This window comes from Hirsutella rhossiliensis, assembly GCF_020360975.1.
Source record: "Hirsutella rhossiliensis strain HR02 chromosome Unknown scaffold00009, whole genome shotgun sequence".
Classification (NCBI taxonomy): Eukaryota; Fungi; Ascomycota; class Sordariomycetes; order Hypocreales; family Ophiocordycipitaceae; genus Hirsutella; species Hirsutella rhossiliensis.
In genome coordinates, this window is record NW_025408675.1 from 2836611 (window position 1) to 2854571 (window position 17961).

At 46.2% G+C, this 17961-nt stretch overlaps 3 protein-coding genes across 3 annotated transcripts; 2 read left to right on the top strand and 1 right to left on the bottom strand.

Moving 5' to 3' along the window:
* Positions 1-4462: 4462 nt before the first annotated feature.
* HRG_08270 (hydrophobic surface binding protein A domain-containing protein) lies at positions 4463-4972 on the bottom strand (the record flags this gene model as incomplete). The annotated part of the gene is made up of 1 exon (XM_044866741.1): positions 4463-4972. The coding sequence occupies one exon, from the start codon at positions 4970-4972 to the stop codon at positions 4463-4465; it is 510 nt and encodes a 169-aa protein (XP_044718630.1).
* Positions 4973-5539: 567 nt separating this feature from the next.
* On the top strand, positions 5540-6854 carry HRG_08271 (male sterility protein; the record flags this gene model as incomplete). Its single annotated transcript, XM_044866742.1, has 2 exons — positions 5540-5542; positions 5694-6854. The coding sequence occupies 2 exons, from the start codon at positions 5540-5542 to the stop codon at positions 6852-6854; spliced, it is 1164 nt and encodes a 387-aa protein (XP_044718631.1).
* Positions 6855-7686: 832 nt separating this feature from the next.
* Positions 7687-10619, top strand: HRG_08272 (acyl transferase domain-containing protein; the record flags this gene model as incomplete). Its single annotated transcript, XM_044866743.1, has 6 exons — positions 7687-8093; positions 8146-8428; positions 8501-9362; positions 9409-9864; positions 9918-10381; positions 10434-10619. The coding sequence occupies 6 exons, from the start codon at positions 7687-7689 to the stop codon at positions 10617-10619; spliced, it is 2658 nt and encodes an 885-aa protein (XP_044718632.1).
* Between the last annotated feature and the right edge of the window lie 7342 nt (positions 10620-17961).

Below are 17961 nucleotides of genomic sequence, written 5' to 3' on the forward strand. Positions count from 1 at the left end.
AACGTTAAAGATATATAAAGTTTCCTAGGATTTATAAATTACTACTAATAATTTATTAAAGATTTTAGAAAGATTATAATACTATAATACGACTTAATAAAAAAAGAAAAAGAATTTATATAGGACGATAAAGCTAGCGAAGCTTTTAAATATATTAAAACTATAATTATATAAGAACTAGTCTTAACTACCTTTAATCTAAAATAATAAATTAAACTTAAAACTAATATATTAAACTTTACTCTAAGAGTATAAATTAAATAAAAAGATAATAAAGGAAGACTACGATTAATTATATTTTACTTAAAAAAGCTATATAGCGTAGAACTTAATTACCTTATCTATAATAAAGAATTCCTTATAATTATTTAAGCTTTTAAGGAATTTCGATACTACCTTCTTAAAAGTAAATATAAAGTTAAGGTTTATATAGATTATAAGAATATCTTATACTTTATAATAATATAATAGTTAAATAGATAATAGATCTAATAGGCCGAATACTTATTAGAATTCGACTATAAAATAATCTATAGAAAAGGAATAGAAAACGGTTAAGCTAATACCCTTAGTTAATAAAGTAACTATAATATAAGAGTACCTATAGCGAAAGGATAGCTCCTAGAAATTAGCGAAAACGGGAACTACTAGTAATAATAGCTAAATATAATATTTAAAGTATAACCTAACGATTCGATATACTAAAAGATCCTAAAATAAATAAAAGAATATAAAGTACTAAAGGGATATAATATAGAATATTTAGAAGTTTTAATATATAAAAATAAAATCTAGATATTACTAGAATTATAAGATAAAGTTATATAAGATATATATAAATATCTAATATATAGATACTAAGGAATCCTTAGAATAATAAAATAAATTAAACGATAATATAACTTCCTATCGCTTAAGGAAGTAGTACGATACGTTATTAAAAAATATAAACTTTATATATAAAGTAAAGCTAAATAATATAAGCTATATAGAGAATTATAACCGCTATTAGTACTAGAGAAACTATAAGATTTAATAGCTTTTAATTATATTATAAAGCTACTACTATTAAAAGAACCTATAACTAACGTTAAGTATAATAGTATATTTATTATTACCGACTAATTAATAAAGTATAGATACTTCTTACTATATAAAGAAGTAAGTAATATAGAAGAGCTAGTATATATATTCCTATAAATAATTATTAGTAATTATAGACTACTAAATAAGATTATCTTTAATAAAAGAAGTATATTTATAGCTAAGTTTTAATAAGCTCTTATAGTATAATTAAGAACGAAATATAAGCTTAGTATAGCTTATTACCTATAAATAGATAGATAAATAGAACGACTTAATTAAACGCTTAAATAATATTTACGATACTATATTAGCTACGAATAAAACGATTAAGTTAAATAGCTATTAATAGCGTAACTAGCTTATTATAGCTTAGTTATAGAAATAACTAAGCTCTTACTAGTATACGCTAATTAAAGATATAACTTAGAAGTATTTAAGGTTACTTAATAAGGACTATAAGTAGAACGCGCGATACTATAAGTAGATTAGCTATAAATATTATATAAAGAAATATAATAAGAACTTTAATTTATTAGAAAATAAATATCTACTTACTATAATTAGAAAAGATTATAAGGATTAATCTTTTAAGAGGGAGATATAGTCTACCTTATATAACGAAATATTAAAATAAAACGACTAAGTAATAAATTAGATTTTAAGAAACTTAAACCGTTTAAAGTTAAGAAAACTATTTTAAAAGTTAACTATAAACTTTTACTACTAATAATAATATAGATATACCTAATATTTTATATCTTATTATTAGATCTAATACTATAAAACGCTAAACTATAAGATAAAATCGAAGTTAATAATAATTAAGAATATAAAGCCGAATAAATACTAAATATAAGAAAATAAGGTTAATAATAGGAATACCTTATTAAGTAAAAGGGATATAGACTAGAAGAAAATACCTAGGAATTACTTAAGCACTTAACCTACTATAGTTCTCTACTTCGATAGTTCTACTAGCAAAATCTACCCTAGGTATTATAAAATCGCCTAATAAACTAATAGTATTCTAATTAATTATATTAAATCTACTTATAAATTAAATATCGACTACCGCTTTAGATTCTTAGCGCTTAGCCTTATTAAGGTTATCTAAGGAATAAAGGCCCTAATAGACTATCTTAGTACCCTTTATTTTTAGCTAGCGCTTTTAACTATAAAGCCGCGCTAAATAAGCTAAGGCTTTATTTAGGTCGGCTTAAGCTTTTAATATTCGCTCCTTAGCAATTTCTTCTTCTTTATCTAATCGATTAGACTCTAGATTTATTCGGGATACTAGGAAATACGTTAGCTATAAATAATAAGTAAAATAATAAAGTTACCTATAAGAGCTAATCGCTACGCTTAACGTATTATAGGAACGACCCCGCTATATATATTCGGTATATTTAGAAGATTTCTCTAGTATTTTATAGCGGAAGCCGCGCAACGAATAAAAAGAATATAGTATAACGTCGAACCTAAGCGATTAATAGACTTAGCTAAATAAATACGCTTAAGGGTCTTACGCCAACGATCCTTTAATACGCGACTAGATATACTATTAGTAGTATATCTTAAGGGATAGAAAGGATAAACGGGGAATATATATACGCGCGATAAGGGTATATTTATATATAGCGGCTAAGGTAGTAATAGGTCTTACGGATAAGACTAAAAGGAGGGGAGACATCGTGTTACGACTATAGTTAGCGGGCTATAGGAGAGCCGGCTACGTTTACGTAATAAGGCGGCTCGGAATAATAGTTAGGACGAGAAGTTACTTAGGCTTAGCTTACCTAGAGCGTACGTAAGCTAAGTAAGCCTTATATAGATAGATTACTACTTAAGAGTATAGCTTATAAGTAAGCTATAGTAAGCTATAAAGGGGATTATAGCTAAGACCGTAATCTAAGGATAGTCTCTATAGGTATATATAGCTACTTACTTTTACTCCTTTAGATAAATAGCTTTCTAGCTTTTAATATAGATCTTTATTATAATTCTATCTCTAATTCTAATTACCTAGTTATAGTCTATAGTCTATAACCTCCGACTTATTATTAACGTAATATACTTATTATTACTTAGACCACGCCCTATTATATCTACTAATATAAACCCCTTAATAGGTTTATCCCTTAGGAATAATACCGGTCGTTATAGATACTAGCTTTAATCGTTAACGCGATTTATTAGAATTATAAGAATAAGATTTTTAAATATAACTAAATATACTATTAATAGTATATCCTAAAAAGATAAAAGAATAAAGAACGGTATACTTATATATAATATAATAAAGGTATATTTATATATAGCGGCTAAGGTAGTAGGTCTTAAGGGTAAGACTAAAAGAAAGGGAGGCATCCTATTACGACTATAGTCTAGTAAACCGCGGGGACTAGTATATATTACGAGGATATATAACGTAGGGAGCAAGGAATATTAAATAGACCGATAGGCTAATTAAGTTTAGAGCAATAGGTTACTCTAGCGCTCTAACGCTCTATAGCTAGGATCGTAGGATCGCTCTAGCGCTCTAGCGCTCTTAAGCTATAGGATCACCTAGTACTCTCGGCGATCTAGGGAAGCTCTCGAAATATATAAGGAAGGAACGGAATACTTCTTTAAATAGATAGCTCGATAGCTTTTAATATAGATCTTTATTACGATTCTATCTCTAATTTTAATTACCTAGTTATAGTCTATAGTCTATAACCTCTAACTTATTACTAATATAATATACTTATTATTGCTTAGACCACGCCCTATTATATCTACTAGTATAAACCCCTCGATAGGTTTATCCCTTAGGAATAACACCGGTCGTTATACCCCTCCCCCCGATGTAGGTTAGGATGCCTATCTTTCGCAACCCCAATTCTCGTAGATCCGTCTCGTTTCTACAGCCAAATTCTTAAGTCTCTGCATTCCATTAACTATGGCCTGATCCAGCCCATTTCCAATAAGATCATGATGTCTCACAGGACTAAGAAGCTTGATGCCCTCAAGCGGGGTGCACTTGGGCAGTTGCACATAGAGGCTCGTAAAATCGCATTTAGAGTGTTCGCCATTGGTCACGCGATTTCCACGCAGCTCCAAGGGTACTTCTGCTAACGTTTTACCCTGGGCCATGTAGTCAGTGAGGACGAACGCTGGCGCTTCCCAGAAAATAGGGCAATAACAACGACAATAACGAAGACTTCGAAAGCGGTGTCGATATTAAGGCTGACAACCCGAGGGCTCGGCCCCGTATAAGCTTGAAAGCTCTCGCAGGACAGCCTCGCACGAACCGGCAAGAATGCAGAAATTTGCTTCCAGTCACCATGTTGAAAGGATTGTTGGCGACGCAAAGCCGACTGTCCCGGACCAGACTCTAGCCAATGGCAGAGAAAGCCCTTGTAAAATCCCCCTTTGCGTGATCCTGCATTTTCTCCATCTGCTTCCTATATCCCGGCGACGCACCATCGACTCCATTCTGAACCATCTTGTTCGTCGCCACTTCTAGAGTTTTGAGGACGCCAAAGATGACGGCAGTGCCAAGGGGCAGCTTGGTGAATTTTGTCTTCGAGTTGACAACGGTATCAATAATGTGGTCCAGGCTGTCAAGGGCTTTCTGTGCAGACGTCATGATTTGCTTGTCGTCATTTCCGGTTCGATTCCCCAAGCGCTGGAGTGTAGTGGCGGTGCTGCCAATGTCTGTCAACAGCCGCTGTGCCTGAAAGCCGACGGAGATAATGCCAAGAGGGAACCCGTTCCAGTTTTGAAGGCCCCTGTCCAAGCTATTGGTGGCTGATTGGACGCTGTCCAGAGCAGCGGCGCCTCCTGGAAACGCCGCCGCAATGGAAGGCAGACAGGCGGCAAGGGTAATGCGCCCAAGGAGCATGCTTGAGATTTGGTCTTTTGGCAAATCACTCTGGCGAGATTGAAGAATCTTCGGCTTGAAAGGCAATAGAATTCAGGGACGAGAAGAGAAAAAGCATAGGTAGGTAGTTGCTTAAGTATGTGGCGAAAAGCGGCGTCTTGGCGTCACCACGACGTGACATTCGCGCACTATGTTGACTAAAGAGCAGGAGTGTGGCAGCCAAAACCCATCCGTCTACGTCACCGTTAATCCTGTCCTGCTATTGACTCGTCGTTTGTGTTCTCGTCGCGAGTTGATCGCAAGAAATCGAGGGAAGGGGGGAGATTACCGAGACACGGCAGTGAGAATTTGTCTGGGCGAAATACGAAATATTCACCACCGCCCTTGTATTATTCTGCGTAAAACCATCGCGTCGCGATTGGCAGAACCGACACTCACCGTGCCGTCTTTTCCCGCTAGAGAGCTGAGGCATCCTTATGCGTGAATCCAATGGAATGCATCACATATCAAGGGTCAGGTCCCTTGTAAGCAATCCTCCGACCATTTTGACTATTCGAAGCAGCTGCCACTCCCGACCGGCATCTCCCCATGGTACGCACAGCGCTCTGGGCCTCAGCAGACTTGGAGGTATTGCCGGTTATCTTATATCGTCCACCTATACATTTAATCCATGGCAACCCGCGAGGAGCAAGCCAAGAAAGGCACGAGACCATTGTCTTCAAACCATGTCGATTGGTACCAGGAGCAAGTGGTTCTCTTGACGGGCGGAACGGGCAGCCTCGGCAGTTGTCTGCTCTACAAACTCGCGCTGCAGTTGCCTGCTGCCAAGATTTACGTCCTCTGTCGCGGGACAGTCAATGAGGCGGTTCAGAAATGGGAGTTCTACATGGCAGAGCAAATCGACGACATCCTGGATTCCGGAAAGGTCCACTGCATCCGGGGCAACCTGAACCGGGATGGCTTCGGTCTCGATCCGGACGACCTGAAACGCCTGCAAGAAGAGGTGACAGTCGTTATTCACGCGGCGGCCGACATTTCCCTTGCCCAGAGCCTTCCCGATTCCATTCAGAGCGATTGCCTACCCGTTATCCGCATCGCCAGTCTCGTGCAGAGCTTCAAAGCCGTCAAGCTGTTCGCGCACATCTCTTCGACGTTTGCACAGATGCACCTATCGGCCGGCGTGGTGCCCGAGAGGATCGTCAAGGTTGCCGACGATGAACCTCCTCCGCAGACGCAACTGGCCTCCATCCTCAGGACGGGAAAGTCGCCATACGCCCATCACTTCATCACGCCATATGCGCAGGCAAAGTACCTTGCAGAGCAGCTTCTCATGGAGTACCATGACAGCTTCCCGATACTGATAGTCCGGCCCTCCAGCATCTCGCCAGCAGTCAGCGACCCGTTTCCGCAGTATGGTCCGGACGGGGCCATCCCGCTGCACACTTTCGTCACATTGGCTCTTGCACGGGGATACGACGTGCTGGAAATCATCAACGGCCTCCCACAAGAATTCATCTTGGATGAGATACCCGTTGACCTCGTTGCCAACACCTGTCTCCTCCACGTGGCAGCCGGCACAACTGGTGTTGTCCACGCGGCTGCACAGCTCTACGAAACTCTTACTGTTGCCGAATACGTCTCCAGAGCACGGAAATATGCACCGAAGGATGTGGTGGAGCGAATAGCTGCGAATGGTACGAAGCAGGGGCAACCCCGCCAGCTGCCGTTGGATTTCCATGGGCTGCTAATGGAAGAATGGCGGGATTGGATATTTGACTGTCAACGTTCCAAGCACCTAAAGAATACGCCGGGCCCTATCGGTCTTCAATGCACTCATGTCTGTGAGGAGGTCTTTCGCGAGCGAGTGGAACGATGGTCAAAACGGCTGGGCGTTTTGTTGTGAATCAGTGGCAGAGAGGACGGCCTTGGGGATGACCCGATCCAGAGATGGTATGTAACTATACTCCAGGTACAAATCTTAACTAGTAGCAATTTCTTGGCCGAGTATACTCTATACCAGGTGAACAGAACACAGCTCGGCTGATCGAGGTTGGCTAGCTGTGTGCTCAATGCTCATCTTAGTGGAATGAGGTGATGATTCCGGGCCGCAGTACTTCTCCTATTTCAAGCTTGCCCCTTCTTAGGAAGGTCTTAAACCTGAGGGAAGGGTGTCCCGGCTGTTTACATTGCGGAATGTGGCTGCTGCGGAACGGATTTGATGGCGCAGAGCGGCTGATGCAACTTGAGACACTTCGAGACTTCCACCCTTGCTCAACCATGGGTAAGCAGCGTAACCTAATGAGCATCTACTGTGGCATCCCGCTTCATATATGAAAGGGCTTATGGCTCCTCGAACAACGTTGCCATATCTTTTCAATCTTTCGCTTATCTACGCAAGCGGATGTTTCGAGTGTTATTGCGGCTGCTCCAAGTCTTTATTCTTCAGTGGGCAGCACACCACACCCATCGTGCAAATGACTGAGACAGAGCTGTTTGGAGCTATGAGCTCACAGACAGCGGAGCGCGGTAAGAGTGTGACCACGGAGCCATGCACTCAACCAACGCCATCAGGGCATGGGTATCATCACTCAACATACGGCGTGCAATCGCCAAAGTCTGCCGCCACCAAAAATGGGCTCGAGCATGACCAAGCTGACACTGATATTGCCATCATTGGAATGGCTGTACTGCTATCTGGAGGTATCAGGTCCACAGACAGCTTTTGGGATTTTCTCATGAAGAAGAAGGACGGGCTCTGTGAAGTCCCCGGTACGCGTTACTCAATTGACTCATTCTATGGACCCGGCAAGACCCAGTCGATCAAGGTTCGTCGAGGTTATTTTTTACAAGACGACCCGGCTCTCTTTGACGCCGACTTTTTCTCCATCAAGCCTGCGGACGCGGAAAGAATGGATCCCCAGCAGCGGCAACTGTTGGAGGTTACGTGGGAGTGTATCGAAAGTGCAGGTGAAACGGACGCAAGAGGAAGAGCCGTGGGATGTTATGTTGGAGTGTTTGGCGAGGACTGGCTCGATCTTGACAGCAAGGACCCTCAGGCCACGGACAGATATCATGTCTCGAGCACGGGGCAATTTACTCTTGCCAACAGGCTGTCATATGAGAATGACTGGCGCGGACCGAGGTAGGTCAGCCTTATAACCTCGTAGAGGCAGTGGAACTGACCTTTGTTATAGCATGACTATTCAGACGGCTTGCTCGTCCTCGCTGGTAGGCTTGCACGAAGCTAGCCAGGCCTTGCTCGCCGGCGAGTGCTCATCGGCGGTAGTCGCTGGAGTTAACCTCATCTTGAGCCCTTTCATGACCATAGGCATGTCTGATAGCAAAGTGCTCTCACCAAGTGGCGTCTGCAGAACCTTTGATGAAGCGGCCGATGGGTACGGTCGCGGAGAAGGTGTCACCGTCATCTACATCAAGCGGTTGGCCGATGCTATCAAGGCCAATGACCCCATCCGAGCCGTTATACGTGCTACTTCGACCAATTTTGACGGACGGACACCAAACGCAAGCACTCCTGGGCTGGACGGACAGGAGTCACTCATCAGACGAGCCTACCAGCGGGCCGGCATTCAGGATATAAGCCAGACAGCATTCTTTGAATGTCACGGAACAGGCACTAGGGTCGGAGACGTCATCGAAGCATCCGCCATTGCAAAGTTGCTTACCGAAGCTGGGACTGGAGCTGGAACTGTGATAGGATCCGTGAAGCCAAATGTCGGTCACACTGAGGGAGCGTCTGGAATTACGGCCGTCATCAAATCCGTTCTTTGCCTTGAGCATGACACCATCCCACCAAACATCTACTTCAAAACGCCAAATCCCAAGATTCCATTCAAAGAGGCGAACCTTCTTGTTCCAACGGAGCCCATGAGGTTTCCTCGCGGGAAGAGCAAGCGAGTGAGCATCAACTGCTTTGGTGTTGGCGGGTCAAATGCTCACGTCATAATCGACTCTGCCACGCACTTCTCCTCATTGCCGCAGACTGGACACCTTGAAAGACCGACGTCAACATTTTGCGATGGCTCCCGACTGTTGCTGCTATCCGCCAAGGACCCAGCTGCTCTGGACAGGAGACTTGATGATCTCGTCAAATACACTGAGACGAGGCTCAACGTCTTGGATGATCTCGCTTATAGCCTCTGCTGTCGACGGCAACATTTCTCCCATCGTGCATTTGCGATAGGTCACCCTAATCGACCGCTAGCCAAGTCCGAGTTTCGGAAGCTCTCAGTAAGGCCAATCGACCCCATTTGGGTGTTCACTGGGCAGGGGTCGCAGTGGGCTGCCATGGGGAAACAACTGCTGGAAAGATCTAAACAGTTTAGAGAAGATATCCAGTCGCTGGATAAATTCCTGCAGGAATTGCCCGATGCACCGGTTTGGCGTATACAAGGTTCGTGTTTGCTTGCTCTCGTCTTACTGAAGCTAACGAATGGAAGCTGAGCTTTCCAAGACTGCAACAGATGCACGCATACATGAGACAGATATTGCGCAACCACTCTGCACTGCTCTTGCAATAGGACTCGTCAACCAACTGCGCCGCTGGGGCCTGAAGCCTTCGGCAGTGGTTGGGCATTCCAGCGGCGAGATTGCGGCAGGCTATGCATCTGGAGCAATCTCGGCCAGAAGCGCCATTGTGCTTGCATACTACCGAGGTATCGTGGTCAAGCCTCAGGAGGGAAAAGGAGGCATGATTTCTGTGGGCATGGGATGGCAGGAGATAATGCCATATCTCGAAGGCGCCGGCCATGTTGCCGTAGCTTGCAAGAATAGCCCATCCAGCACAGTTCTATCGGGAGATCCCGGCGAGCTCGGGCTTGTGTACAACAGAATTAAAGACCAGCAGGCGGAAGTGGTTTGCAGGAAGCTTCGGCTGTCCGTGGCCTATCATTCATGTAGGTGCAGCAGCTTCATGCAATTCATCACATCATTGTTAACTCCTGAATAGATCAGATATCGACATCAGCCGCCGACTTTGAGCGTGTAATATCTTCTCACATTCGTCATAACACGGAAATGGTCCCTCTGTATTCAACAGTATCCTTGGCCAAGATCACGGAACCGACCGCACTTGATGCTGCATACTGGGGTCGAGGCATGGCCTCCACCGTGCAGTTTTCTGAGGCAGTTCAAACCATCTTGCAAGACGGTAATCAATCCCGAGCATTCCTGGAGATTGGACCACATTCGGCACTCTCGGGACCTCTGAGACAGATCTTTGAGAGACACAAAGCAGCACCTGGCAGGAATCCCGTCTATGTCCCAACCCTGACTCGCAACGACCCAGATCTCCAGTCCCAGCTTCTTTCCGCCTTGGGCTCGTTGCATTGTCTCGGTGTTCCAATGGACCTCTTGAGCGTCACCGGCATGGGTAGCGTACTTCCCGATCTGCCCGCGTATCCATGGAACCGGGTGAGGTATTGGCGGGAGAGCCGACTCGCCCGAGACTGGCGACTGCGTAAAGCACCACACCACGAACTGCTCGGTTCAAGAATCACTGTCATGTCTGAGCTCGAACCAGCATGGAGAAATCTTCTACGACTCGGCGATGTCCTCTGGCTCGGCGATCATGTCCTTCGCGGAAGGGTGGTGTTCCCTGTTGCTGGCTATATTGCAATGGCTGGGGCTGCTTGTGCGCAACTGCAGCTGAAAAGCACAGCCTACTCAATTCGAAACCTTGCTTTGACAGCCTTCTTGGATCTTTATCCAGGAAAACAGATTGAGATCATCACCACTCTGAAGATGGCACGATATACCGACTTGGTGGACTCGGAATGGCACTCATTCACCATCTCATCTTATGATGGGCTGGCCTGGACCAAACACTGTCATGGAGAGGTGCGCGCACGATGTGACCAGGATAGGGGACAATTTCTTCCTAGAATCAAGCCTCATGTCCGAGCTGTTGATGCACAAGAATGGTACAAGCTGATGAGGAAACATGGCTACGAGTATGGGCAGGCCTTTCGAAGGCTAGCCGACATTTCAGTCGATCCAGTCAAACCCATAGCCTCGGCAACCATACATGCTTATGGCAGTTCCCACGAATCCGATTACATTCTTCATCCGACCGACATCGACCGATGTTTGCAGCTGATGGGCGTGGCATCTGCACATGGGCTTCCCCGTCGCGTTGACTCCATGCAAGTTCCCCAGTCGATTGGGGAGATATATGTTGCCGAGAGAGCCCCCAGAATGAGATGCGAGGTCCACGGTCACGACGACGGGAGTCGCAGCTTCTCGTGGGCTGCAACAATAGCATCTGAGAACATGGATCTGGTGCTCGCTGTTAAAAGGCTACGATCTGTCCCGATTGACAAGCGCGCCGGGACTTCGGTATCTATACCCAAGACAGCCAGCCTGAGATGGGAGCCTCTCATCGACTTGCTCATGTCAAAGCCAACCATGACCAGTGTTGAAAATGATGAATGCTCAGTGGAGAGCTTAGTCGACACATTTATAACATGTTGCATCTTGGAAACCGCTCCTCGCATATTGGACCTCACGGTTGAGCAGCCTGAGATGCTCCAGTGGAAGAGCTGGATTGTCGCTCAGGATGCGAGGTTCCACACCAAATATCAAGATTCGACCACCGCATTGGAGGTCATGGGCAGTCCAGAGTGTCGACAGCACTTTATAAGGACCTTTTCCAAATTGGACGCCATAAAGACTGCCGATGAAGATTGGGACGTCTTGATCAGAGGCGCGCTGTTGATCCTTGAACACTGCCGGCAGATTATCCATGGACAATTTTCGGCGACTGAGGTTCTGTCTGGCGAAAATGTCCTGTCGAGGCATAACGAGCTACGAGACAATTCACTCCAGCAGGGGAAGCATATACTGGGTATGCTTGGTAATACGTATCCTCGGCTCCGCGTCCTCGAGATCAAGGCCGGTTCGGGCACTACGACAACAATGGCTCTTGAGGGCCTGACGACGATGGAGGGTACGCAGCTTTTCTCCTCCTACACTGTCACCGACACCTCAAACGTGGTCCTAGATGAGGCCAGGCTCAAGTTCAAAGACAACCCCGGCGGCATCACCTACAGGCTGCTGGATGTACGCCGTGATATTCGGGGCCAGGGGTTTGATCCACAAAGCTTCGACCTCATCATCGCATTTGACGTAAGCTGCAATGATCATGCTCTTGCTTGAACTAGCCTAGACGTTGCTGATTTGTATCAGTTGTCAGACATGACTTGCGGGCTTCGGGAGTCGCTTCAAAGCATACACGAACTCCTTGCCCCATCTGGATGGCTGATGACGAAAAAGGCAGACTACCTAGGTAGTTTCCCCCCGTACCACGCACTGTTTGAGTATTCTGACGTCGCTATAGCAGCATTGGCATCCAATTATGCATTTGTGAGTTAAGCTGCCTGACCTATAACCCGGAATCTTCTAAATGGCTCTTAATAGGGTATGTTACCGCAGTGTGGAATGAGCGAAGCAGGTAGGATAACCAGCAATCTGCCCGCCACGACTGAGGGATGGGAAAGCGAAATGCTTTCAGCTGGCTTCGACTTCCTAGCACCGACGTCCAGTCATTCTATATCATCGCACAGCGGTGGCTTTGCCTTCTACGCCAAACTCTCATCGAGTCGTCGTAGAGAAGACGACATCACACTCCTGACTCCCGGTTCACAAGGCGTTCTCGAGGCTAGAGTGGCCTCCGCTCTTGAAAGCAGAGGTTATAGAGTATCATGGAGCACGGTTAAGAATCCATCTGCATCAGGGCATTGCATCATCTCCCTTCTGGACCTTGGTGGACCCGCCCTCTATGACTTATCTGAAGAAGCATTCTATGACTTGAGAAACTACCTCGTCAAAGCCGAAGCTCAACACATCCTATGGCTGACTAGGGACACGCAACTCACGTGTAGCGACCCTCGGTATGGACTCTCCCACGGATTTATCCGAAGTTTACGTCGAGAAACGATGCTGGACATCTCGATATTAGAGCTGGACGATGTCAACTCGGCCGATGTCGAGCAGATTTTGAACGTCTATGAGTTTGCGACTCGGCCTGGAAAGGATGAAAATCGAACCAATTGTCAGGACACTGAGTTTTCCATATCTAACAGAACAGTCTACGTCGGCCGATACCACTGGGTCGACCCTTCGACACAACGCATCGACTTGTCATTCAGTAATGCTTCGAGGAAATTGCACCTTCCATCATACGGCTTGATGCAGAACTGTGGTTGGGCTGCACAGAGAACACATGCCCCTGTCGGCGACGAAGTTGAAGTCGACATAAGCTATGTTGGCCTCAATTTCCGCGTATGTTCGATTTCGCATATGAAACATGAAGAAATATTGGCTGACCATCATCTATGAAAAGGATATCATGATCGGCATGGGATTCGTCGGAAATAAATCACAGCTAGGCTTGGAGGCTACCGGGGTCATTCGCCGCGTAGGCCCTGATGTGTCGGGATTGCAGCCTGGTGATCGAGTTGGCGTGATAGGATCTGGCTTGTGCCAGTCAAGCACTATAACGAAGAGCAGCTCATGCTGGAAACTGCCCCAATCTCTATCCCTTCAAGATGCAGCCGCAATGCTGGTCCCATACCTAACAGCCATGCATTCACTCATACACCTTGGCCGCCTTCGAAAAAACTCGGTAATTGATTCTCTTGACAGCGAGATATAATAGAGTATACTAATCCCTCCTTAGACCGTACTGATACACTCCGCTTGTGGAGGTGTTGGCTTGGCAGCTATGCAAATATCTCAAGCAATGGGGGCCAAGGTATCCCCTGTGTCCACCTGATTCTTTCCGAAGGGCGCTGGTTAACATGTATAGATTTACGCAACGGTGGGTAGTGAAGAGAAGGCAGAGTACCTGAGCAAGCATTTTTCACTTCCTCGTAACCACATCTTCAATTCTCGAGACGACTCATTTGTGGCTGGGTTAATGGCCGAGACCGACGGCAGAGGCGCTGACATCGTTCTCAACTCTCTGGCTGGCAAACTACTGCACGCTTCTTGGGAGTGCGTTTCAAATTTCGGCACAATGGTCGAGCTCGGCAAAGTAGACATGTTGATGAACGGGGCTCTCAGCATGGCTCCGTTTGCCAAGAACCGGGCATTCTTTGGTGTGGATCTTCTTCAGCTCGGCGAGGAACGTCCAGATCTTCTCAGGAGGTGCGCATTATGAGGCCGTGGATATATGCTTATGGTATAATCGTGCTGACGAATCTATAGTTTGCTTGACGAGATCCTCAACCGGTACGAAGCCGGGAAACTTGGAGCCTCTCTTCCTGTACTTATATACGCTGCCACCGATGCTATGGACGCCTTCCGACACATGCAGAAAGGAGTACACATCGGTAAGTTGCTGTTGAGGATACCTGAGGACCCTAGCCGGCTTCCTGCGTCGCCTACTACGACCACCTTCACTTTCTCTCCCAATGCCTCCTACATCATAGCTGGCGGGCTAGGGGGCCTTGGTCGGGCAGTTTCGAACTGGATGGCGGAACATGGCGCGACAGAACTGGTGTATCTCTCTCGCTCTGCTGGTCACACACAAGACGAGCAAGGCTTCTTGCAGGAACTGATTGCACAGGGTTGCAAAGCAGTGTGCATTGCGGGCAGTGTGGCAGAGTTACAGGATGTGAAGCGCGCCATCAAGGCGTGTACCAATCCCCTGCGTGGTATCCTGCATATATCCGGGGTCCTTCAAGTGAGTAGCGCAAACATGTACCGCCTTCTTATACAACCAAAGACTGACATGTACTGAACAGGATCGTACATACGGCAATATGGCCTACGATGAATGGACAGACTGCTTAGCGCCAAAGGTTCAAGGAGCTTGGAATATCCACGAGGCAATCCCCGACGACCTCCTGCTTGACTTCTTTGTGGTCTTCGGTTCTCTGGCTGGCGTCTGCGGAAACAGTGGTCAGACCAACTACGCAGCGGCAAACACTTTTCTCGAGTGCTTTGTGCGTTACCGCCGTCAGCTGGGATTGCCTTGCTCAATACTGAATCTTGGCCCGGTAGAAGATGTCGGAATGTTGAGCCGGGACGTCAAACTCCTCCAAGCCTTTCGATCCACTTCCAGCCACCTTTTATCTGAAAAGGAGGTTATGGAAGGGTTGCAGCTCGCAATATGTCAGTCCTTGATCACTGAGCGGTCCAACATCGCAGACACCAAGGCGCTGCCAGCAACTCGTCGTCATCGTCGGGGATAGTCAATATTGGTCTCAGCATGACGAAAGAACCATCAAAATCACATATATGTGCGCCATGGGCCAACGAAGCCCGTTTCGCCATATACTCCAACCTGGAACCGAACTCGGAGGCTAAGCCCCAAGTTGTGGACGACAAATTCAGAATGTTCGTCGACAAGATGGAGAAAGATCCTTCAATCCTGAATGAGCCGGAAACTGAGCTCTTGGTCCGCCGTGAACTGGGTCGACTGATTACTGGTTACCTCGGGGCTGCGCAAAACTATAATGAAGAGGAGATTGCAAACATTGTCATAGACTCACTCATGGCCATTGAGATCAAGGACTGGGTAAGGGGGAACATGAACATGGACATTGGTATGGATCAAACATCGAGGGCGAAGACGATTGGAGAGCTGGCAACGCACACGGTTGAGCGCCTCCGTGTCAAGTATAATGTGGAGGCTAAATAGCCTATAGGGGGAGGCTCAAAGTCTTTCCTCGTCAGCTACAGACGAGACTCGAGGTGGCCTGCCGTAGCAATTCACGCTCACCATCTCGACACGTCACCCCTCAAGTCCAATCGCGTCCTCTTGGCCTACAATGCATATAGAGGCCCCATTCCGGAAACCACTAAGCGAATACAATTTATGACATCTTTAGCGAATACGTAATATGAGATCGGATTGGCGCAGGTGTTTGCGATGTCTCGTCAAATGACACTTGCTTGATGACCCTCTATCGCCAACTACCATCCTACCCCCACCTTTGGCTCACACCCACCTTATGCTCAGCAAAATAGCGCCGCCCCATACAAAATTGACCAACTTCACTTACACGGCATCTGTCCAAATTTGAAGATATTCACAAGCTGTTGCCTCTCACGTGTACAAGAATGACTAGACTTCATTTTTATACTATTATCTGGTGGCGCGGAGCGTCGTGGCCTGCGGCACCCTGGCATCGCAAAATGGCAATTTCGACCCCCAATCTCCTCCTGCCTACTTTCGCTTTCCTCCCTCACCAATCTTCCACCACATCTTATAATGTCTCTAGGAAAAACTTCATTTAACCTATATGGGGTGAGTGATGTCTGGGGCAATTTTTTATGTTACGGATAGAGGTCTCTCGCATCTTTAGGTTGCTCAGAAATGGGGAATCCCCCAGAGTCCTATTTCTAGCAGAATGCAAGGCCAGTCGGCATTTGTTGGCCAGAACCAGCCTCAAAGACATCTATCCGAAGACCAGGAGGGTAGATCAGTCGCCTGGATCCTTCTTTCAGAACCTCTGGGCTACGCTCCGTCGCAGAGTCAGACCCGCGTCTTTCCACGTAGCTGTTTTAAGCAACAAGGCTGTGAGTCAAAAATGCTGGCCCCGTTTCGCATAGAGAAGATGGATGCAACACGTGTCCGGCAAGGCGATGAACGCGTAAATTCCGACAGGTGAAAGGGTTGCACAGTACCAAATGGTACTTTACTGCTCTTGAATAAGGTTGATCGAGACTTCTCCGGCTATAAAGGCAGCAACGGTGATCAGATGGCGACCCCGACACGGTTTGGCTTACCATATATTAGCGTTTTTCATCCGACGTAGACATAGGATTGCAAAAAACACCGGGTAGGTGAATATTAGAATATACCTTTTTAAAGAGCCTAGTGAAATTAAGGGTATATCTAAGAGTATTGCTAACTGTACATGTACGTATTGCTATCCGTACATTCGCCCCATTTTTAAGATACGTACCAACGCCAGCCCGCCCCGCCCATTTATACCGCGCGCGCCTGGCAAGTACCCGTACCGCCCAAATGCCCGCACCCGCGCCTGCGCCCGCCCGCACACACATAGAGGCAATAAAGGCCACATAACGCATGCCTCTTAATTCGCTTAAATAACGCATTTCCGAGCCTTGAGCTCGAAGTTGCAACAATCGGCCCGTCAATTGATCCGGCTCCTCCTCTGGCCCTTACAGCTGTGTAGGCGGCGGCGGCGCTGCCTCAATTGCATCCCACTCAACGATCCCTCCAACGCCTAACGAAGCCGGCTGCCCTAACGAAGCCGGCTGCCCTAACGAAGCCGGCTGCCCTGACGAAGCCGGCGGCGCGCCCCTCCTGCCGCGTCCTCCTCTTAATCCCCTTCCCCTTATATTTCCTCGAGCTGACGATCCTTGTTGTGACGCTGCGAGAGAGCGCGGGCTATAGCTAAGTTTATCGATCTCGTCCCGCCCCTAGCGCCTTCGAACGCTCGCGTTGAGCCGCCTTAAGCTAGCCTAACTCGAATTAGGAAGCTATAACGCCCGTATAGCCGCAATAGGCGGCTATACCTCTAGTACCGGCTATAATACCGTCTATAATACCGTCTATGATGCCCTCGCTATATAGGAACTTAGTATAGGTAGCTTATTATTACGGGGCCGGCCGCGTATAACGGTAATAACGTCGGGATCACGGATTCGTAGTAATAGCTCCTTAAGGTCCTAATAGTTATAATTAGTATTAAAATTACCTAAAAAGGGGGGGTTCTTTACTAATAGCTTCTTAAGCTACTATTACAAGAGAATATTACGCTTTATAAGCGTTAAACTAGCTTAGAAGCGTTAAAGGATCGTATATATATAAGGGAGCTTAAATTAGTATAAGTATTATTATTTATATAGATAAAAGTCTCTATTTATATAGACGATCTACTTTTTCTACGCGTACCCCGCCCGCCTAGGCCCCGCTACCTAATTTAGCTGCACTAACGTAGTAAAGAAGGGAGCCGTGCTAAGCGTAGCGTAAAGCCCTACTAAGGGAGAAATCTACCCTTCCTACCTATATCGTA